General features: G+C 55.7%; 1 protein-coding gene and 1 long non-coding RNA gene across 2 annotated transcripts in view; one reads left to right on the top strand and one right to left on the bottom strand.

Annotated features, from left to right (window-relative positions):
• Positions 1-5,158: 5,158 nt before the first annotated feature.
• LOC113845255 (uncharacterized) lies at positions 5,159-9,138 on the bottom strand. Its single transcript, XR_005269579.2, has 2 exons — positions 8,716-9,138; positions 5,159-8,090 (listed from the first exon to the last, which is right to left on the bottom strand). It is a non-coding gene; the product is annotated as an uncharacterized lncRNA (long non-coding RNA).
• A 1,201-nt stretch (positions 9,139-10,339) lies between these two features.
• The window catches only part of HS3ST6 (heparan sulfate-glucosamine 3-sulfotransferase 6), a 28,685-nt gene continuing 16,834 nt past the window's right edge, over positions 10,340-22,190 (top strand). The window contains exon 1 of the mRNA XM_027469145.3: positions 10,340-10,880. Within this exon, the coding sequence (XP_027324946.1) occupies positions 10,510-10,880 (371 nt within the window). The 5' untranslated portion in view covers positions 10,340-10,509. The remainder of the gene's footprint in view (positions 10,881-22,190) is intronic.

The following is a 22,190-nucleotide window of genomic DNA, read 5'->3' as shown; positions in this document are numbered from 1 at the left end:
TCCATCAGCAGAACAGCAGCGGCTTGGCTGCGAAGCTCGAGCTATGGACAGCCCCGAACTGATCCACGGCGGCTTCGTTGTGCGCTCACCGATGGAGCAAAGCTCCTCCAGCGAGACGCGCTGGTGGGAGGAAGGAGGAAGGGGCAGAGGAGGAAGGGGCAGGCCGTGGGGTATTTTTCCTTCTCTGAAGGTGCTGTGGGTAGCTGCCGTTGTGTCGGGCTGACGTTGTTATGGTGTGTTCGGTACGTTCCCATGTGCGCAGCGGCGCTAAACGACCTCCAGATGAAGCGAGCGCCGGTGCAGGCTGGGAGCGGGGCCGGGCCGGAGGAAGGAGGAGTGTGCGCGGATGCGGCCCTCCAGATGCAAACAATAAGGCCAACGGATCTTGATTTCATCTGTCAAGTAATTGGGCTGGAAGTCTGTGCATGCTAATGACTCCACATCAAGCGGCTTGGTGTTCAGATGTGACCCATCCCGCTCCGCGGGGAGCGCGGGGGGCTGCAGCCTGCGGTGGCCGTGATGAATAACCCCCAGATGTTATCCCATAGGGTAAGCGAGCCCCACACGTATGTTGTTAATAATGCCAAAGATCTGAGGTTAAAAATGACCAGGGGGCATCCACATGAGCCCGGGGATGGCGGCTCTCACGGGCTGGCCCTGCTGCGGGGGCGGCTGAGAGGAGCTGGGGCTCCCCACACTGGGGTGCCCTCTGGTCCCCACTGTGCCCAGGCAGGTCAGTGCTACCCTGTGGGCGCTGCTCTTGATGCCCAGGGAGCAGAACTGTCCCTCTGCCCCAGGGTTATGGGATCATCGGGTCTGTTCCCACCCAGTACCTTGAAATCTCCATCCATCTCCCTCTGTACAGTGATATGGAGCATGGAGATTCTGCAGAGGCCTTGGAGATGGCTCCTTCTTGCCATCCCAGTGGTGTTTTGGGTTTGATTTTACCACTCTGGGATGCCTTAGAGCCAGCTGCAAAGCTGAGCTGGATGATCCCCTGCACCACTGCTTGCTCAGCCCTGGGTTATGGGGCTGGTATTGGAACTGAGCAGAGGCTTCACCAGCTCACCAGGCAGCTCACCACTTCCCTGGGCTGCACATCCCATCTGTCCTGCTCTCTGGCCCCATCCTGGCAGCCTGGGATGCAGAAGCAGCACGGGGACACACTGCTCCCAGTGCTGGGCTGCTCTGGTCCCCTCCTGGTGCCGCTGCAGGGACCCAGCCCCAGGCGCAGGGAAGGGGGTGCTGGCCAGCCGTGTGTCCAGGCTTCTTCCCCACGGTGTGATGCTAAAACCCACTGCCAGCATTTCAGATTTTAGGCTCTCTTGTTGGTTTTAGCCATGCTCAGGAGGTGAGTGGGGTGATGGGGGAGACCCAGGGCAGGGCCATGCACAGTTTTCCACCCACGGGCTTCATCGTGCCATCAGCCGCAGGCAGCAACGAGCCACTCGGGGATGCTCCTGCACCCCCTCCAACACAAGCCACTCCTCAGGGGAGCACCCAGATAACCAGGTAAATCTTTGCAGCCTACTGGGGGATGCTGTTTGGTACCAGGAGCCTGCACAGGGCGATGCTGTTCCAGCAGTCCCATACTCCTGGGGGTGCCTGCGGAGCAGAGCCCCCCTGCTGCCCCCGCCCGCTCACTCTGACGAGCCTCAGGTTACCGGCAGCTCCGGCCCGGCTCCATTTCTCCCAGACACGCCAGGGCCTGGGTGATTTCCCTGAAAGCTCCTGTCGTCGGCCCGGCTCCAGACAAAGCCCCGCTCCTTCCCAGCGGGGCCGCGAAGCGCCGTGCGCTAACCTGAGTCACGGGGAGGGAAGAGGGGGGCCCGTGGGGTCAGGCAGCACATGTGGGTGCCTGCGCTATAGGAACCAGATGCCCACTGTCACCAGGAAAGGGGATCCTCACCGAGAGGCTTTTGTCTCCAAACAGAGCCTTTTCCAAGCCTTTTCTCACCACGTGTGAGGCGGGAGGGGGCCGGGCACCGGAGGCATGATCCAAACGCTATTAAGGCGCGCAGGCAGGCGCACGCAATCCCCCAGCACCTGCACTTTATTGGTGTGAAAGGTATTGCAGCCCGGGGCAGCGGGAGCGCAGGCGTACCCTGCGCCCTCTTTTATTTGGAGCCTTTCCAGCCCTCCCCCCCCCGCCCGATTGCTCCAGCATGTGCGCCGCAGATGGGGAGAGACGCACGGCACCGTCCCTCGCCCACCGGGCAGGGCAGGGCAGCCCACGGGGACCCGCATCCTCCGCACCCAGTGGGTAGCAGGGCTCCCTGCTGTGCCTCTCTGCGTGCGTCTTGTCACTCCCAGGTGACACCCAAAATCCTGGAGCTCTCCCCTTGTCCCACAGCTCCGGCACCACCCGCCGACTGCCCGGGCTTTGATTTCTGCGGCTGTGATTCTGGATGCACGTGATGCATGTGGCTATTGAAGGGAACAAGGGTATGAGATCGTTGTGTTCATTACCTGATTCATTACGTGTTCATTAGCTGGTCTTAATGGCAAAGCGTTTTGCTGTCGTAGGGGGTTTACAGAATTAAGGCTGGAATAGGCAATGGGAACGGACAAAGAGAACGCATCGCCCGCCTGCAGGGCTTAAACACTCCTGAGGTGGGAAACGGGCTCTGTATTGCCAGGGGATAAAAGTGGGGGCTAAAAGTCAGGTTTCTGACCCAAAATTTCAGTTGGCTTCTTCTGCTACTACTGGAAAGCTACCAAAGTTTAGGTTTTCTCAAATTAAGCTCTGCAATCTGCATTGCCCGTAGTGTTCTGCTGGGTCTGGGGGTGCAGCCACCAGGGTTTAATCCAGTGGGTACTGCTGCCTCCCCCTGCACCACACTGGTTTTGTGCCCGTCTCCAAAGGCTGCGCATGTGCACCCCAAAACGACACCGGGGAGGCTGCCTGCCCCTCGCTGACAGCGGGGAATCCTTCCAGCACCGCTTTTCCTCCTCGATGCATTCGAGACATTTCTTTAAAGCTTCATGTTTCGTTATGGCTCGGCTCTGCTCCAGATGTTGCCGTTGTTGATCCCACACCTTCCTCTCTGCTTGGCCACTGGAAATTTGGCTGAATTGGAGCCAAATGAAAGCTACCCCCCACCTGCGCAAGGAATTAGCAGTGGGCATGCCAGAGTTTCATAGACTCGTAAAATGTGGCCATCTGCACCTTGTGACGTTTTGTTTCAAGATGAACAGCAAAACAACCCCCACCGCAAATTTATTTATTTATTTACTTATTTCAAAAAAAGAGGAAACTTGTAAAGTTTGTGGCTGGGCACAGCGGTGTGGGGCGCACCAGCTGGGGCTTGGTGCGAGCAAAGGTTTCTTGATGGAAAGCTGCTCTGCGCACCCACGGGGTGATTTTGCAGGTGGTGAGGGCGCAGTCCTCCAGCTCTACCCCCAAGACAACAAGCTTTGCTGGTATTTTATGGCACGGAGGTGCCCGTGTGGGATCCAGCCCTCCCATCCTGCCCAAGTTGCTTCCAGAAGTGCTGGGTTTGGGGCTGCCCAGAGCCCAATTCCTGCTGCATCTCCCCCCGGACCAAAAGGGGTGATGCCGCTGGTGCAGACCTGCGACAAGCTCCGGGTGCTGAAACAGAAGGAGTACCTGTGCTCGAGTGCAGATCGATGGCTGCTGAGAGCCGTGGTTGGGATGCTTCCAAGCACATCAGAGATACATCTATCTGGCATGTAATTAACTCTAAATGAGATCGGCAATGAACACATAATTATGGTTCCGCTGAGTTATTAAGCTCATAAAGAGCAGGTAAGCAGTTGTCGAGATACCCCCGGCCAGTCAGCAGCCGCTCACCGTGCGGGCTGACACAGCAGCCAGGCAGAAATAACAGCGGGGGGGGGAACAGGGGGGCTGGAAGCTGCTAACAAGGGGCTGACGGTGGGGGCTGAGCCTCACCCCGTGCCAGCCTCGCTTCCTCCCTGCCCAGGAAAGGCAGAGGCACCATGGGCTCTCCCACAAGTTGTGGCTCTGGGAGACCCATGGGGACTTTGCTGCCATCCCAGCACCGAGCCTGCCTTGTCCCCAAGCTCTCTGGGCTGCAGACATCCTGTAATGCCCCACCAGCATCCCCAGACACCACACCGAAGGTCCTGCTGCGTTCCCAGGCTGCAGTTGGATGCGCTCCTGCACCATCAGCTTTGGCTGCAGCAATATTTCCCCTGCAAATACAGTGATATTTCATGGTCTGGCTACATGGCATCGTCAAGAGGTAACTTTCTCAGCTGGAAATGGCCTTTTGGCACACTGGGGGTCCCAGCAGCGTGATGGCCGGGTCCTCTGGTGAGCTGCCAGCTCCCTTGGGGTGGAGTATTGCCCCATACATCCCTATAGGATAAAGAAATCCCCCTGCTCCCATAGAGCTGTGTCACCAGATGCTGGGGAACAGCAAATCAAACAGAAAAAGCACCTTTGTGTGTTATCCTCCCCCAGTCCCCACATTTCTGCAGCTCCAGCGTGATGTCAAACTGTTGTCACTGCTGTGTCTTCGCCCAGGAGGGCACCAATAAGGGAATAATTGCAGTCAGACCGAGTTTGTTTTTGCATGGAAAAAAAAAAGAGAAGGAAAATGGGGCTGGAAAGCTGCATGGAGGATGTCTGAGGGCTCTGGATGGCACAGTTAATAGCTGGAGTCCTGGGGACAGAGGTTTGGGTAGGAAGGGCTGCGTCTGATACCCTACAGCTCTGCCTACTCTCATAAAACTCACACATTTCACATATATTATTTCTTAAATTGAAGCTTTAAAAAAATCAGTGGGTTTTGGCTGCTTTATCCCCTTATTGGGATTATTTAAATCAAAAGCAGAAATACGGGGCAGGCTCCTTTTGTAACCACGGATGGCCCGGAGCCAGCTGCCTCTGCGCTGCTGCGGGCGGGCGGCGGATCCTGGGCGGGCACGGGCACGGCGGGGACCCGGGGATGGGGCCACCCCTCTGGGACCCCCGTCCTGCCCTGCCACCACCCCAAAGGCCATTTTGGAGGAAAAAACACAGAGCTGAAGCCTGGGCTGTTGGAGGGAGCTGGGGCAGCACCAGGGGCTTGGGATAACCCTCCTCCTGTGTTGGGCATGCTGCGAGCACCAGATTTGCCCTCTATAAACACCGCGTTCCCGTTCAGGGGCTAAAGGGACCAAACGGGTGGCATGGAGTGTGGCACAGGAGAGGCAGCTTTGGGGGTGTTTTTGTTGTGTAAATGCTCCCCGAGCGGGGCCGTCTCCAGCTCGCTGGTATTGCTATAGCTACGGGCAATTTTCTGCGTTCAAGTTTTGCAAAACCATATTAAGAAAAATCTCGCCCTGGCGCTGCTGGCTCTCCTCCAGGCTGGAAATTGCATTCCCCTGCTTGAAATTCCTCACGGAGTTTCAGATGGAGAATGTACAACTTCACTTTCCATCTCGAGCTGCTGTCACACATTTTAATAACAGGGGCTGTGCTACACCCCAGAGGTGGCCGCGTGCCAGTATTTTGAAGCGAACCCGTTGGAGCGGTTGCGGTGAAGGCTTGGACGGCAGCGCAGGCGCTGAGCGAGCGGTGGAGGAGAAGGAGCCACGGCTCCAGCTCAGCTCCAGACGTGTGCCGTGTGGCCCCTTTGCCTCCCGAGCCCTGCTCAGCCCCTTGAGAGGAGGTCGGAGTTTGTGGGTTAATTTTCATCCTCCCGGTGGCCGCGGTGATGAGCTCCCCGCTGTGTCCTCCACCCCAGGTGATGGGACACCCCTGCTCTGGACAGGATCAGATCCGTTTGCTGCACTGCAGCACCCATGATCCTGGTTAGGAAGAGACATGGTTCTTTCCTCCTTCATCCTCCTGGCAGTCCCTGTGCCCACATCCATGAAAACACCAAGAGCCTGGCCCTAATGAGCTCCAAGCTCCTGCAAAGCCATCCCAGGTCTCTCCCTGTAAAAGCTGCCTCTTCCCACAGGGAGGATTAGGGCAAATCCCCCAATGCTATTATTTCGAGGTCAGGACACCTACAATGCCCAGAGGGCAAACCTCAAAACTCCCCGGGTCCCTGGGGAAAGGCTCAGTAATGTCACAAAGTGGCTGAGCTGGGTGACAGGGCCTTTGCTGGGACCCTGCAGGGGTCCAGCCCCTATTTGAACACCCCCATGGAGACGTAACCCACCTCCTTAGCTGGGCTGGGCTGCTTTAGGGACGGGCACAGGGCTGCTCTTCTGGGGAACACCACTATTTGCATGGCTCAGCCATCCCCAGCCCCATCTGTATCCATATCCCAGGGCACACGCCTGGGCTCTGCCTCCCCGCGCCTCTCCTGGCTGCAGGCACCGCCTCGCCCCTTACCAAGCCCCTTCTCTGGCTTGCTCTTTGAACCCGAGGAGCCGGGTGTATTTGTAAAACACACCGCCGTAATCAGGGAAACAGCCGCCCTAATTGGATTGGAAGGGCCCTGAGTAATTGGCTGTTTGGGAGCAGCCGTTTCGAATCAAGCTGTGCGCCCTTTAATAAGTTTACTCGCCTTTATCAGCTCGGCGAACTCCGCTGCGGAGGTGACCTGTTAAACGATCTCCTGTGTTTCTAAAGCGCTTTTTATCCCCGCTGATCCCTTGAGCCATTTTCTTTCTTTCTTTGTAATAACAAACTTCAGGAGACCCACGGCGCCCGCGCTGCAGCTCCCGCCTGCGTGCTGCACGGGTCGGGGAGGTCCCAGGGGAAGGGGCTGCGTGGGGATGCTCCGACTGCTATCCGGGTCCCCATCCTGCCCAGGGGAGATGGTTTGGGGCTGGGGGAGGGATGGATGAGGGGAGCACCGAGCTCACACAGCGCCGTGCTGCTGTTGCTCTGCGTGGACTATGAAGGAGCTCGGTTGCTTGAGTCCAAGGGCTCCAGGGGAGGTTGTAATTAAGGGAAAATGAGGGCAAGGGCTGGCGGAGGGTGCTCCGGGTGAACCCCTGCACGGGGCACAGGCAGTTTTGGGGAATGCTGCCCTGGGAGTTTGCTCTGTCCTGGTGTCAGGATAAATCCCTGGTTTGCTTCAGGGATGCTGGCAGGTATGGCCATGGGACAGGGCTGCCCAATGCACCTGGCCAGGGGGAACCCTCTGTGCCCCCAGAAAACAATTCAAACCACATGTATGTGTACCACAGTGTCTGGTGGCAGCTCCTGAGCTCGGGGATGTGCCTCCCTCACCTCTTCTGCACTGACAGCCGCTAAAAGCTCCTTTGGCCATGATCCACAGAGCATCTTCAGCCATGCAGATGCACAGCCACAGTGCCACGGCTCCCCCCGGGCTGTTGTTAGTCCCCCCAGTCCCTGGGGAACTGCCAAATATGCAGTCAGCTCCCCCGGGACCCCTGGTATCTCTTCCTGGCCCCAGGAACAATGACCCTTCCCTTCCTCAGTGCAGCCAGTCATCTCCAGGGCTCCAACACCCCTCGCCCCTGGCAGAGGTTGAGGCAGTGGTGATATAGTGAGTGCAGCGGCCGGCCCTCGCATCTCATCAATCAGGGCTCGGAAGCGCGGAGGCTCCCTCCACATCCGCAGTGTCTGCACGACGCTCCCCACGAGCGCTCGCAGCCCATCCATAACGCCGGTGACAGCCCAGAACACTTTCATCTGCATCTGCCAGGGCAGCCGGCGGCTCTCATGCACCCCAGCAGCCCTGGGGACCAGCTGTGCCCATGGGGTGCCTGTGGGGCAGCCAGGTTTGGCTCCTTGGGGTGAGCACATCGGTGCCCATCGCGGTGGCATCGCTTGCTCTTGGCGAACGTGACCCCGTCCAGCCGGGCACCCACATCGGGGACCTTTCAAAATGATTGGGAAACTCTTGAAAAGCGGCGCTCTCCGGTGGGTTGTGTTATCAGAGCTGCAGATGAAGAAGTGCTAACGGAGGGAGAAGACAGGCAGCGTCCCGGCAGACAAGGTGGCCGGGAGATCAGAGAGGGCCTGCTCTGGATCCCGTGTCCTGCACAGCCTTCAGGCACTGCCAACCAGCGGCACCGCGCACAGGGACGTCGAAGCTGCTCAGTTCACAACAGCCTTTTTTTGGCTGAAGGCTGTGGAAATGTTGGCACCAGGATCCCCAGGCCCTTTCCTGGCTCACTGCCCGCACAGGACCCTGAAAGTACGTCCCCAAGTCAAAATGCAGTGTTTTGTCCTTAAAAAGCTCCTCTGCTCAATTTAACGTTATATTGAAATGACAGATTGGGAAGAAATCTCAAAGAGCTGAAAATTGCTACCCACCTGTTTCGTTTCGAGTCAAATTAAATGTTCTAATTTTGCTGAAAAAGTGACACCTGAGTGCTTGTTGCCTTTAACTGTCTGAGCCTCCTGGCCCCAGCAGTGAGCTCCAGGTCACCTTTTAGGCTTTTTCCTCCAGCCTGGTGGGCAGGCAAGGAAAAGGCTCTGCCCTTTGGGCCCTGCCCTGCTGTGCAGCGGGCAGATTGGGCAGCACCAAGAGGCAGCACCACCCTGCTGCACCATCCCCAGCCCTCTGGGATCCTCCCTGCATGAGGATGAGGATGGTGCGGGTGCTGCGCTCCCCCGCCTGCCTTTCCTGTGCCTCCCTGGCTGTGTTTAGACAGAATTTTGTCAAAATGCATATATTCCTGCCAAACGTTTCCATTTTGACAAATTGGCATTTTCCAACAACAACAATTCCCCCCCCAACCCAAACACGGAGCTGGAAAAATTCCCACCAGCTCTAGCCCGGAGTGAAACAGTTCCTATTTCTAATCACTTACGTAAACTCAACAAGAGCTGGCAAGTGCCGCGCGGAAGATTTTGGATGCGTTTTTATTTATCAAACTGCTCCCGATAACAGATTCACTTCCTCGTCGCAATCCTCCCTTCGCGTTTTTTCCCCGGGGAACCTTGGCGTTGTGAATTGGGAGGTTTCTCCGTCGCGCCCCAGCGTTTTATTTCCTCTTGTTGAAAAGCTCCCGTGCGCAACGGGCCGGGCAGCCCCCGCGCAGCCTCCTGCGAGCGCCAGCCACGAGAGGGCACAAAGCCCCCTCCTGCAGCCGGGCGACCTTGCAGCATTGTGCCACCACCCAACCGTGCTGAAATGCACATCCAGGTGCCCGTGGCACCGTGCAGCCTGTCACTTGTGCCACCACCGCACAGGAGTGTCACTGTCCCCCAGGCTCGGTGGCGATGCGCCCACGGTTTTGGGCCATGCTCGCCCCCTCCCCGCGATGCTCTATCTCTTGGAAGACTCGGGGGATCTAATTATAAAAAGAGCTAATTATATTGATAGGTTAATTAAGACACTGCTGGTTTCAGAGAAAAAAAATAAAAAAGGCTTTATCACAAGGTTGGAAGTGAGGCTTGGCAGTTCAGGGTGTGTGCAGGGGCAGATCCTTGGAGTGATTCAATGAAGCCACAGCTGGGCTGGGGGGACGATGGCCCCGAGGAGCACCCCCAGCCCTGGCCTGGGCTGATTTGTGTTTGCTGTAGGTCCATGCTGCGGGGAGGGCAGGGGCAAACGGGACATTGCTGCTCAAGAGGCCCGGGCCTGGCCAGCAGTGCCCGGGGCTGCCGCCCGCAAAGCTGCTCGCTGCAGGGTCACCGTGTGCCACCCGCGCTGCAGCACCTGGGGCTTGGCACCTTGGTGCTTTGGGATGGGGGAATGGCATTTCCCTGGCTGCTGCTACCCCACCCCACTGCTTATTTCAGACGCACGTTTTGGGTTGCAACACCTGAGCTGCTGCTTTGGGGTGTATTTTGCCAGGTGCAGAGCTGGCACCCCAGGTTCCTCCCATCCCAAACAAGAACTATACGCGCATGCTGGCTGCCTTTCCACGCTTGCAGCAGAGCCTGCGCAGCCCAATTAGCACTGCCCTGGGGGTGCCAGCTGCTAATTGCGGGCCTCGGAGCTCCCAGCACGGTGAGCACTGGGTGCAAGCAGTTCAGCCCCCACCGGGACCCTGCTGCTGGGTGTGAACGGCTGCAGTGCTGCTCCAGAAATGATAAAAAGAGGAGAAAAAAAATTAAAAAGGGGAAAGAAAAAAAAAAGGGAAAGGGAGAAAAAAGGAAAAAGGGAAAAAAAAAGGAAAAAGGGGAAAGGGAAAAAAAAAGGAAAAAGGGGAAAGGGAAAAAAAAGGAAAAGAAAAAAAAAAGGAAAAAGAGGGAAAAAAAGAAAGAAAATTAAAAAAAAAAAAAAAAAAAAAGCAGCGTCTGGGAAATCGCCGCTCCCCGGCGGGGGCTGTCCCGGCGGGGTCTCTGCCCCCCCCGGGGGCTCCCCACGCGTGAGCCCCGTCCCCGGGCGGGGCCGCCCCACGCGCGCTCCCGCCTCCTCCCCGCGGGTGGGCGCGGGGGGCGGTGCGCGGAGGGCGGGAGGGGAGGGCTGGGACGGGCCGGGGGGGCGCGGAGCAGTGCGCAGGGGGGGGGCGCGGAGCGGAGCGGGGCCGAGAAGAACCGAGCCGTGCCGGGCAGGGCAGGGCAGGGCAGGGCAGAGCGGCCGCACGGGATGCGCTGCCCGGCGGGGCGGCGGCGGCGGCGGCGGCGGGGGCGGGCTGCGCCGGGAGCGGCCCCCGATGGGATGTAGCGGGCGGCTGCTGGGACCCGTCGGGGGGCGCCGCGCCTCGCTGCTCCTCACCATGATCCTCTTCTTCACCTACTTCTTCTACTGCCTGCCCGGGCCCTGCGAACCGCTGCCCCCCGCCCTGCTGCTGCCGCCGCCCGCCGCGCTCCCCGACGGAGCGGTCCCGGGGACGGCGGGGACCGGGGCTCCGGGGGCTGCGGGCGGTGGCAGCCGGCGGTTCCCGCAAGCCATCATCGTGGGCGTGAAGAAGGGCGGGACGCGGGCGCTGCTGGAGTTCCTGCGGGTGCACCCCGGGGTGCGCGCCGTGGGCGCCGAGCCGCACTTCTTCGACAGGTGCTACGAGAAGGGGCTGCGCTGGTACAGGTAACGGCACCCCCCCCACACCGAGCCTCGGGAGCTGGAGGGGTGCGGAGCTGGCCCCGTGTCCGTGCCCCCCCCCCCCCCCCCCCCACCGCGGGCAGGTGGTGCTTGGCTTTTTTTGGTGATCCCCGTTTGCGGTCGTGGCCCTACCACTTTATTCGGAGCCGTCCCGTGGCTCTCACTCCGCCGATTAACTCCTTTAGGGAGCTTTTTGTTTTTTTCTTAAATCTCAGTTTCTAAAACTGAAAGGAGCGAGGAGCTCAGCTCGCAGGACCTGACTTGATCCCGGCAGATTTTGGCATTGAAACCTCGAACTGCTGCAGGAAGGGGAAGGGTAAAAGAGTATCCCTTGAATTCCCCGGTCTGCTTGTGTCAAAGGGCAGGGCTGTATTGATTCAAGGGAGTTGTTTAGTTTTGAGGGTTTCAATGGAATTGAGCTCTTCGGGCGATAAAGCATCGGAAGAGCAGCTACTGTGCATGTGTTGTCCATTAAACTCCCGTATCGTGGCCAACTCCAAAGTGGCCGGCCAAACCTAGTCGGAGCGCTAAGCCCCTTGAAGCCAGCGAAAGAATCTGCTCCGTTATTTTGAAGACAGTCCAAGTGTACAGATTTATAAAAGCGCTGCGGTGTTCTCGCGAAACATCTGAAAACAATAAAAGGAGTAGCTCTCCCTGTCCTTCCTGCTCCTCCACCGGGCTCCCTCCAAACCCCGCAGGGATACTCCTTCCTACGTGCGCTTAATGGTTCTTTATATTTTGGGGAAGGATGCAGCTGAGCAATGCTCGCCCAAATAATACCCTGTGAAAAATAAGCCCGTTTAATGGGAAGCGTAATTTTAGTGGTAATTTTACCTGCAGAGTTTCGGCTCTGTAAGACCACATCTGGACTGTAAAGTTATTGACTTAACACACCTTCAAACGCAGTAAGTAGCACACTTATTTTTATGACTGTATTAATATTGCCGTGATTTATTAGCTCATTTCTCCGTTCCATACGTATCCGCGGCGCACCAGGAACAATAATGATGATAACTAATTTTTGGGGGTGAGGATTACAAGATAGATCTTGCTTGGCAGGATGGGAGTTTAATGACCGCAAGCACGTAATTAAAGTGTGGAAGATCGAACGCTTTCATATCGTTTGCTGTAGTCCGGCGAGGCATTTGCAGGATGGACTGTGGCAAGAGAAGAATAAATAAAACTCACTTTGGGATTGCTGTGTAGGGAGTTTTCAGTGCTCTGAGTGCTCACAGGGAGCCTGGCCTGGAAGCAGCTAGATGATACAAGATAATTCTCTGTATGGCTATGGTAAATTTGGAGAAATAGATCAGGGAACATTTTTGGTGCAGCCAAATGCAATACAGGGAAGCGTATACAGGGAAGCGTACCGTGTACTGGGAAGAAGTTGCATCCTTTCTGGTTGGGGGGAAAATTATTAGATGTTTTGGTTTAATTCCGCATAGAGCACGTGTGTTTTCAATCATACGCACAACAATTTTTTGGAGTTTCCTCTTTTCCTTGCATCTCCTGTTTTGTCTTCTTATGAGATCTTGCTATACTGAGGGTTTTTCTTCCCTTGAAAGCCAGACAGAGCTAAATGTCTAAAGCTGGGGTGTGTTTGGGTGGAGGAAAAATAGAAGTTGGACAGAAGTTCAGGTTTTTCCAATGATTATCTCAAAGTGGTGTAAACATTTTTAAAATATTTGAATGTGCTAGGAAACCAAAATTACACCAACTGCTTCTCATGCCAAGATATTTGGCCTGAAGGCACCTGTAGGTCGTTGCTTGTCTCAAGTCAGTGTAAGGAGAAAAAAGGGAGAAGAAGGAAAAAACAACAACAACAACAAAAACTTAGAAATATTGCCACAGAATTTTCTTTCTTCATAGTTTAATCCCATAGGGATTTTGCTTCTGTGGAAGGAGTATCTTCTTGTGGGTGCCGAGTAGTTTACATTATAATGTAAGTCATTGACTGAAACCATTTGTTCTTACTGGAGCATTTTATTTTATTTAAATTTGAAATAGCTCAAAGTCTTTTTTTTTTTTTTTTTTTAAAGTAGTTCTTTTTGCTGGTATGACGAAAATACTTTGTAAAAGCAGCAAGCATCTCATCTGAAATTCCTTGAGTTACTATCGGTTTAGCTAATTATAAGAAGATTAAACACCTCCTCTAGCCTTGCAACGTAAATTACCTAATGGATAATCCAAGCATGAAGTGAAATTTTATCCTAAAGCAAAACAGTGTTTTAACTTTTTTGGCACTCGGTGCTGCTTAGGGTAAACCCAAATAAAAAGAGAACGGGAGGGATATCAGTGGGCGTGCTCCTCTCCTACACAGCGGCGCTGGGAGCGCGAGCGTCCTGCCGGGGAAGCTGGAGTGGTGCTGTGCCCCTCGCCGCTGGCTGCCCCTCTGCTTTATGGCAACGCGGGCAAAGGGAAATTTAAGAACTGAATCTGAGACGTTTCCTGGTGATATTTCACAATTCATCACAAGAATGTGAAGCGGTGCCCGGTGTGATGGCACGGGGGTGATCCTGCCCTTGGTTGCATGGATATAGAAAAATTGTGCTCGCAGCGGGCTGAGCGGCTCCGGGCTGCCACGGCCATAAGCCCTGGGGGCTCACAGCCCTGCCACGTCCACAAGTGGTGCTCGTGGGGGCTGGGGGCATTTGCTCATTGCCGTGCCCATGTCAGGGCACAGCTGGGAACCTCCCACTGCCTTCCTGGTTAGCAGAACCAGCCTCATTTTCCACTCGGCCACCCGATGTGGCTGTACCCGCAACCAGCATCCATCTGTCCCACACCTAACTCAGCGCAGCCTCTGCGGTTCTGGTGCTGCTGGGAAAAGGACTTGAGGAAGGAGGACATGAGGCATGAAGGCGGTGCAGGGAATGGTCTTTGCGGATGCGGTTTTGCATGAAAGGAAGTTTGGGGGAACGCACATTGCGAGCACTCGCTCTGCTGTCGCTTGTACAAAGTTCCCTTGTCTCCGTCCCCTGAATCTTTGCAGTGGCAGCAGCTCCATCAGGCAGCTTTGCTCTGTCTTGTACTTCCTTGTACGATTTATGATCTGAGCCCTCTCTTCCCTGTCTCCTCTTCCTGTTTTTACCCAGTATCTAAAGAAAGAGCCTCACAGCCGGAGAGGGCTGGGCCAGGGCTCCCGGTGGCCATTCGCATCGCTGAGCCCAGCGCCGCACGAAAGCGGCCGTTGGCGTTGTGCTCCGCGAGACTGCACTCTGAGTGATGGTGCGTGCTGGATTTCACAGGAATTGCAATTCCTTCCTCATTTTCTTCTGCTTTGGGGCAGACGTAATCAATCCAGCCAGTGTGGGTTTGCTGGTAACAGTTGGCAAATGCCTCCACGTGAGTGTTGAGGCTTGAGCTCCGCAGCGGCGGCACGCAGCTGCGTGGGCATGGCTGGCACTGCCGAGTGGCCCGGTGCTGCGCTCCTCTGCGGCTGGCTGCAACGATTCCTCCTCGGTTTGCCTTTTGGTGGGCTGCAACGCATGCAGGTCTGCATGCTGGGGGCTGCGGGAGGAAGAACTCTTCATGTGGTTTGTCACGCTCGCGCTGTGCTTCTGTGCGTGCATCGAGCAGCCGATGGATGCCGGGCTGCGCGGAGGGCGCCCCAGATTGGGAGCATGTGTGTGTGCCCGGCGGAGGTGGACAGGGAGCAAAAGCTGCTGCATGCGATGTTTCCCCCCTTCGAGCCCATTCATGGAAGCTAATAACGTTCTTGAAAGGCGTCCAGGATTTCTTGAGCCAGACTTTGTTATCTGCGGACCTCGCAGCCCTGGAGCCTTTGAGCGGCAGGGAAGGGACGCGGCTCCGGCGCTGCTCTTTTGACTTTTGCTGTGAGTGTTATTGGCAGCTGAAAAGTAGAGCTAAGTAGATGCCTTCAGGGGGTTTTGTGTGTGTTGTGATTGTACAGACAGATCAAGACACTCTATAGCACAAGCTGTTGAATAAAACCCGGGCGCTGGGGCTACTCAGGAGTCACCAGGCTGCGTTTTGGCACGAAGCTCGGATCCCCTTCCAGGCAGAGCTTTTCACAGGCGCATTTAAGAAACACATAGGTGGCAAGAGACAAAGGGATCTTGCGAGGAGTCAGATGGCGATGCACTGAGAGCTGCTCCGGGACATTATCTTAATTCATTGACACCGGCTAATCTGCTCTCCTAATGGACTCGCGTTTCAGCACTCTGCGCCTCAAAGTGGCCCTTGTTTTTCCTTCGTGCGTTTGCAGAAACTCAGTCCTGGAGCGCGCTTCTTGGGTTTACTACTCTGATTTTGTGATCTCTCACTTCTTTTTTCAAGTTTTTGTTGCAAAACAGAGCCTTTTTGTATCCGCTTCCTCTGTCCTCACCCCCATGTTTAAAAGATTAAGAGCAATCCTAAAAGAAAAAAAAAAGAAAAAAAAATGCAGGAAAGACGAGGAAAAGCTGCAATTTTCTAACTACAAAGAAGATATTTTAATGCTTTATTTGATGCAAGATAGTTCGGATTTGTCTTTAGATGGAAAAAAAAAACATGTCCACGTGTACGGGGCTCCGTGACCCTGCCGTATTGCTGGCTGTTGAGGGAATGCTTCAGCCCCAGCTCTGTGCCAAGAGGAGGGAGCAGGCGCTGTGCTAGCAGCAGGATGGGTTGGCTCCACCACCGTGTGCCCCGTCCCACCGCTGCCTGGTTGCTGCAGGGCGTCGCATGCTCTGCGTGATATGTGCAGAGCTAGGTCTGCTGCAAAGTGCTTTCACGTGGGATTAAAAATAGCTTTTATTGCCACGATGTGGAATTAACATTTGAAAACGTTTAAAGCGCTCGTAGGCAGCCACCACTGAGGGCAGCGGGGCTGGGCTGGGCTCCTGCTGCTTGGGGAGCTTCTCCTGGCCCACCCTGTGCAAGCAGCAGGGACCCCTGGCCACCAGCCCCAGGCCACCACTGGCCACCAGCTCTGGGCTGTGCTCTCACCCGCATCCTGCTGGAGTCGGCGTGGTGCTGCTCGCTGGTGCGGGCAGGTCTGAGCACCGGGGTTTGAGGCTGCGAGGCTCAGCCCGGGCTGGCTGCTCCATGCAGAGATAGCGCCAGGAGCAAGCGATTGAAGCCGCGTGTTAGTCTTGGCCCCGGGTTTTCTGATAGACGCTGTGACTTGTGGAGTGGAACGGGTCGTGGTCCTCCCGACTGAGGAATTCTTTCTCTGGTGCTGTCTCTTTTAAGTAAATGGTGGTTTTATATACACGCTGTGCACTGGAGTGTGTAGAAGTAACCTGAGTTTCTAAAGGATTTCAAGTATGCCAGCGTTGCTGTCCCAGGCTGCTTGAATTAAATAGATAGGGGCTGGGCACCTGGAAATCCTGGAACTGTTTTAAAAAATGAATATTGTATGAATCAATGTCTTTGAAAAACACTTCCTCGGTCACGGCCTTTTCCTTGGGTTCCCCAGTTGCTCTTTTGTAACCTCAGGGGCTGGAAATTTAAGCACATAAACGTGGGAGTTTTTTATCACCCCCTTGGAACTTCAGAGAACTTCTGAGGCTGAATGTAAGAAACGTTCAGGGGCAGCAGTGGAAGTGGATGGGTTTCTAGGAGCACAAATGCTGAGGGGCTGCAAAAGCAATTGTGGCAATATGAGGGGCTTGGGGTGCTAATGTGGGGTTTTGGCAGCCTTGGCCATATTCCAGATGAGGCCAGGGGGCTGCAGGGGGCAGCCTGTGCAAGCACCCCTTCTGGGGGGCTGCTGTGCTTCCTTCCTACCCTGCTTGGGACAGGCAGGGTCCCCAGGCCCCTCTCTGTATTTCAAATTGCCCCGTTTTGGCAACTTTGCATGGAACCCTGCAGCAGCACCGCGTCCTGCAGCGTGCATCACGTTGTGCCGACACCCGGCGATGCCTCGCTCAGCACCACGGGGGTTTCTTCTTAAGAGCATTCTGTTGTTTTTTTTTTCTTCCAGATTATTTTTAGATGCGGATTGTGACAGAAGGTGGAAAAGGCCAGTGGGTTTAGGGTGCTTTTATGCAAGGAGAGACTATTACTTAGGGGTGTTCAAAGCTTTTTACCAAACAGTAATTACCGTCCCTGGAGACGGAAGCGGGCAGCTCGCATCCAGTAGAGGAGGGAGTTACAATAGTTAATTGGCAAATATGCTTAAAAGCTTCTTCCTGACCTTTTAAAAAACTTTTCACTGAAACGGGCTCTGGTAGAGATTGAAAACCTGACTAATGAAAGGCCAGGTTTAATACCAGGACTTAGCTCTAAATGGCTTTTCAAAGGGCTTTGGAAATCCGCCTGCTTACAGAGCTGCTCGGTGGCAGCCCGATGCTCCCATTTCTTTCCTGCAGGGCTGTGCTCTGCCCGGGAGCGAGAGCAGACGCCCTTGGGGTGGCCCAAGGGCTGAGCACCATGGTGGGCTCGGGTTCCTGCAGGCATTCAGCCCAGCAGCGAGAAGCCAGCTGCATTGTACCTGGGGTGCTCGCAGCCCTCGCAGCTCCTCCGCCTCCAGTGCCTGTGCCCGGGGGCGCGGCGAGGGGCTGGCGGTGCCGTGGGAGCCCCCTGCTCTCCTCCCACCGCATATTTTCTGGTGCGTTTGTTTATAAACGTACCGAGTGAGGAGAAGAGGGATATTGTGAACAGCTTTCTGCAGGGCTTTGAAAATCGCGGTGGCTGCACGCAAGAAATACATGGCAGCTTTCTGCAGCTGGGCCCGGAGGAGGAGGTCTGACCCTGCGCCGCTCTCCTACTGGGGCTCTGCCCAAACTCGTGGGCATCACGCCCCTGGCCTCCCAGTGTGCTGTGCAGGCAGAGGGGTTGATTTTTCAGCTGGGTCCCCACCCTCCGGTCCCGCAGTGTGGCTGCCCGGGACTCTCGGTTGCTCCCATTTCACGTGCTCACATTTTGTGGGGATGGTCCTGGGTGAAAAATTCACAGCAGCTAATTCAATTTGGCCTCCTTCTGCCTCCGACTGGGGACAGCTCGCCGATCACAGGAGTCTAAGCGTCTTCAAAATTATTCATGCATCTCTTAAGTGAGTCACTCTTGATCTGAAGAGTCATTTGAAATGCAAATGGGGAATATTGCAGTCAATCAGAGCACTCTGCTGTCATTGGGGCGCGGAGGCAGCGTGTCCGGCTAACCCAGCCTGAACGTGCAAGCGATCCCTGTGTACTGGTTGTAAATGCCTAATGTTGTAAGTCCACGGGGTCAGCCCCATGGACTGCTGCTATTTATGGATCAGAGCGATGACTGTGTGCAGGAAACCCAGGCTTTGCTACGTGCTGGAGAGCCAGAGACCAAAAAGAGCATCTTTCCCTGCTCCAGCACACACTGCTCGCCAGGCAGCCAGGGTTCCACGAATTGCCCAGCGCAGCAGCACACAAAGCGCTCTGACCAGCACTGTTTCATGTCTGAATTGTGGAGCAAAATGTTTGAAATGGCTCCTCTTGGAGAGATTTTGCACAAAATGTCACGGCCCGGCATGGACACGACTCCCCATTCCAGCCAGCAGCCTCGCGGCGGCTGGGGGCAGCACGGGAGATCTCGGTGTCAGAAGGAGCTGCGGATTTTAACACAGCAAATTGATTACAGGCAGGAGTGAATTACATTAATACATCCACTTGTCACCGAGGTCTTATTAGTAATCTCCGCTCATTAGTCTGGAGAGAATAAGGATGTGACCTTGTTAAGCATCCTTGCTGCTGGAAGGGCTGCCCACTTTCCTATTGATTTATTGCTCGGTCCCTAAGCAGCGCGAGCAGCTCCGTCTTTTCATGCACACCTACGTGTACCCATGGCTGCACAGGGGGCATTTGGGCGGTCGTGTTGGAGAATCTGTGATCTCGTGCCCGGCCACTGCGCGCCCCTTGGGCCGGTCCAGCTGTGAGCTAGCAGCCGCTGTCAGCGGGCACCGCGCCGTGCAGGAGAGGGAGCGGGTGCTGAGTGATGGGAACGCACAGGGAACGTGACGGGTCCCGTCCCCAGGGGCCAGATCTCAGCTCTGCCTCCTGATGGGGTGCAGCGGTGCTGGGGCCGTGCCGCCAGAGCCCTTCCGCACCTCCCAGCTGCTCCAGAGCCCGCGGCATCCCAGAGCCTGGTCCCAGGGGCTGAGCTGCCTGTGCCTGACCAAGGGCAGGACCCGCTGCTCCTGGTGCTGCTAAAATGAAGCCCCCAGAGCAAAAGCCATGGCACGGCGAGGTGGTGACTAGCTGGGACCCAGGGGGCAGAGTTCCCTTTCCCTTCTCTAACTGAGGGTGGTGGTGCCAGGAGCCTCTTCTTGCTGCTCCTGCCTCTCTGCACCTACGGGGCAGGACACTGAAATACATCTGCCGTGTGTCTGGTCCAATGTGAGAGTTAAATATTTTTACATAGCTCCTTGGATGCTATTTGGACCCAAAAGCAGCGAGAGCAGCTCCAGCATCTCTCCTAACCCTGGAGCACTTTTTCAGCTCCTGGCAGTGCCCAGAAGTTCTCCCTTGCTTTTCCCTCTGGATGCTTTGCTCTGTGTGCTGTGCCACTCTTACCAACCTTGCTTGTGCCATTCAGCTCTCTGATAGCACGAAGTCGCAGCATACCCCAAAGGGGAAAACCATCAATAACAGTGGAGGCGAAAGAAATCCTCCAATTACTGGGAGCACTTGGGGCTGGCCTGGCTGCTGAAGGGGCTTCCTTCACTGTGCATTGATCAGGGCTCATCAGCACATCCCTCACTGCTGGCACTTGTCGATAGCTGCCGAGGTCCCCGGCCAGCGCAGCCGGGTGCTGCTGGGGCTGCCAGCACCATCCCTCCGAGTGACAGCTCTGCGGGGCTCCGTGCGATTGGCACCAGCCGGGGGGGGAGATGATTATTCTTCAACAAGAGCATCGGCCGCTTCCTCCGGCTGCCTTTATGCTGCAGAAAGTCATGTTCCTAAGCCACGCAAGCCACGAGGAAAAATTTCAAGGGGTCGCTGCCAAGTGCTTTGGGCTCAGAGTTTAGGTTTTGTTGAGGGAAGGGATCGTTTGTCTCCATGAAAAGCCTGTTTTGGGGGCCGGAAGGGGGTTGAACATCCCCCGCGGTGTCAGAGACCCAGTGTGACAACCTGCATCCGCTCAGCTGCCACTGGGACGTGGAGCTGCTGCTGGTGCCGGCCCTTCCCAAAGGGGCCGCCAGGCAGGGTCTGGGCTGCTCCCAGCAGGAGGAGGGAAGGGGGCGTCCCCAGGGCCTGATCCTGCTGCAGGGAGGGTGAGCGGTGCTGCAGGGGCAGCATTCTGCATCACGCTGAGGGAGGAAAGGGCCTGGCTGGGAGCATCCCAGAGCCTGGTGTGGGCAAGGCAGGACCCAGCTGGTGCCGTAGCGCCGAGCTGCTCTGGTGGAGAGGGGCCGATTGCTTCTTGTCCCCGGGTGTGAAACGCAGCCTGGTTCTTGCCCGGGCTGTTGGGGACCCCAGGGGCATCCCCAGCCCCAGGCACCCCAGCGGTGGGATGCCAGAGGTGGTGGCTGGCTCCTTGCACCAGCGGGTCCCGGAGCACTGCCGCCTGATTTCCTGGCACGGAGCTTGGCGCCGTGGAGCCCGGCCGCCTCATCCTCGCCTGCAGCGCTCTCAGTTTGAGCCACTCTTGTTCCAAGGGTCACAAGGGACTGCCTTGTTCAGTTCTGGTCTTGTGTATATTCCAGATTCATATTGCTCCGCTTCAGAGTGTATCGGGAAGCGTGCGAGGGCTCGCTGTGTTTGCAGGATGGACCAGGGCTCTCTCTAAGGTCTCTGCCCTGTAAAAGGTTTGTAAAACTTGAACTACAGAGTGTGAAACTTGAACAAGTGATAAATAGCATAAAGTGATTTAGCATAAAACAGTCTGATAGGGCAAGATCTCTTCTAAACCTGTTTCTAGGCAAGCATTAATTAAAATAAAGGGAGTTTAAGGCTGACTTTATGTTCTAGTCACATCAAGGGCTGGCTTTAGCCCATCTGAAAGCAGTCCCCACCCAGGCTTTGCTTCAAGTGAAGCTGGATCCAAGTTCCTGACAGAAAGGAGAGGTACCACTAGAGCCATAGCTCCCAGAGTTGTGGGATTGGGCAGAGCTTCAGTTCTTGCCTGACACAAGTGTAGCAAGAAATGAGAAACCTGAGGGCTCAGGAACCAGAAGGAAGCTGTACATATGTGCAAACTTGGGTGTAAAGTCCTGAACAGACCTTGCAGAGGCCACAGCTCCTCCTCGTCTCCAGGGTTTGAGGAGGATGCTGGATGCAGAAGAAGGAGGCGGCATGGACTGGGTGCTGTGGCTCTGGGCCCTGCACTGGCTGAGCCACCTCATCCCCGAAGGCTGTTGGCTAAAGGCACCGCACATGCTGCACATTAGTTCCCCAAGTCACCGTGCAGGACATAGAGGAACAGCTTTAAAGAACAAGTAAAACTGTTGCCACTTCAAAACTAGTCTCAGAATTGATGCCAGGACTCCAACAGACCGATGCTCCTTTATTCTCCTTTTAATTAATTCCTTTGCCTCCAGTGAATTTCCATCTTTTATTTCTGCTGCAATCAAAGGGCTGCGAGCAGCAAGGCTCACATTAGGAACAGACTGATCCAACCTTTTTTTAATCTTCCCGTATCAGTTACTTGTCTCTTCCTCGCGCTGCCACGATGCATCTGAAGCACATATGCCAGGAGACGACTTGCTGAAGGAGAGACGGGGCACGCAAAGCCCCGTAGCTGCAGTTTGTTCCCAGCAGGTCTCCTTTGCTGGCAGTTTTGTATGGCAGCAAGAAGTGAGAGGCCAGATAAGCTTGCTCGGATACACAAATGAGCAATTACGTGGTCACCTGAGAAGTGCCTGATGATTTATGGTGTTATTAAAAGGTGATGGTAAGAGTAGAAAAGATGTGTAACATCTGCATTGAAACCCCCAGCTCTGACCCTCGCACCCCAGATACCAACATATTAAATATCCAAACAGGCATTCGAGCCTGCAGATCGCTCTGACAGAGATCCCCGCACATCTGGTAACACTTGGCCTGATACCTAAGCCCCCGGACAGTGTGTGAGCAAACGTAATTCACTCCTTGCCCTGCCGTGGGCTCCAAGAGCACTGTTCCTGCTGGAGGGGCGACCTCTGGGGAAGCCTTGTGGAGGAGGAATGTGCAGGCACTGCCGGCGTGGTGGTGGTGTCCCGTGAAGACGAAGAAGTGCTTGGCTGCAGGACGAGAGGCCTGGCGCAGGTGGCAGGAGAACTGTGTCAGCAAGCGAGGCCTGGTCTCAGCCGGCGGCTCTGTCTCCTTGCTGGGCAGGGAGCAGTGGTGGCTGCAGCTCCAAATCAGCCCCTGTGGCTCGTGGGTCTGAGCAGATGTC

Source organism: Anas platyrhynchos, chromosome 15 (genome assembly GCF_047663525.1).
Source record: "Anas platyrhynchos isolate ZD024472 breed Pekin duck chromosome 15, IASCAAS_PekinDuck_T2T, whole genome shotgun sequence".
Classification (NCBI taxonomy): Eukaryota; Metazoa; Chordata; class Aves; order Anseriformes; family Anatidae; genus Anas; species Anas platyrhynchos.
Note: the sequence above shows the minus strand (reverse complement) of the source record. Positions and strands in the feature narration are given on the sequence as shown.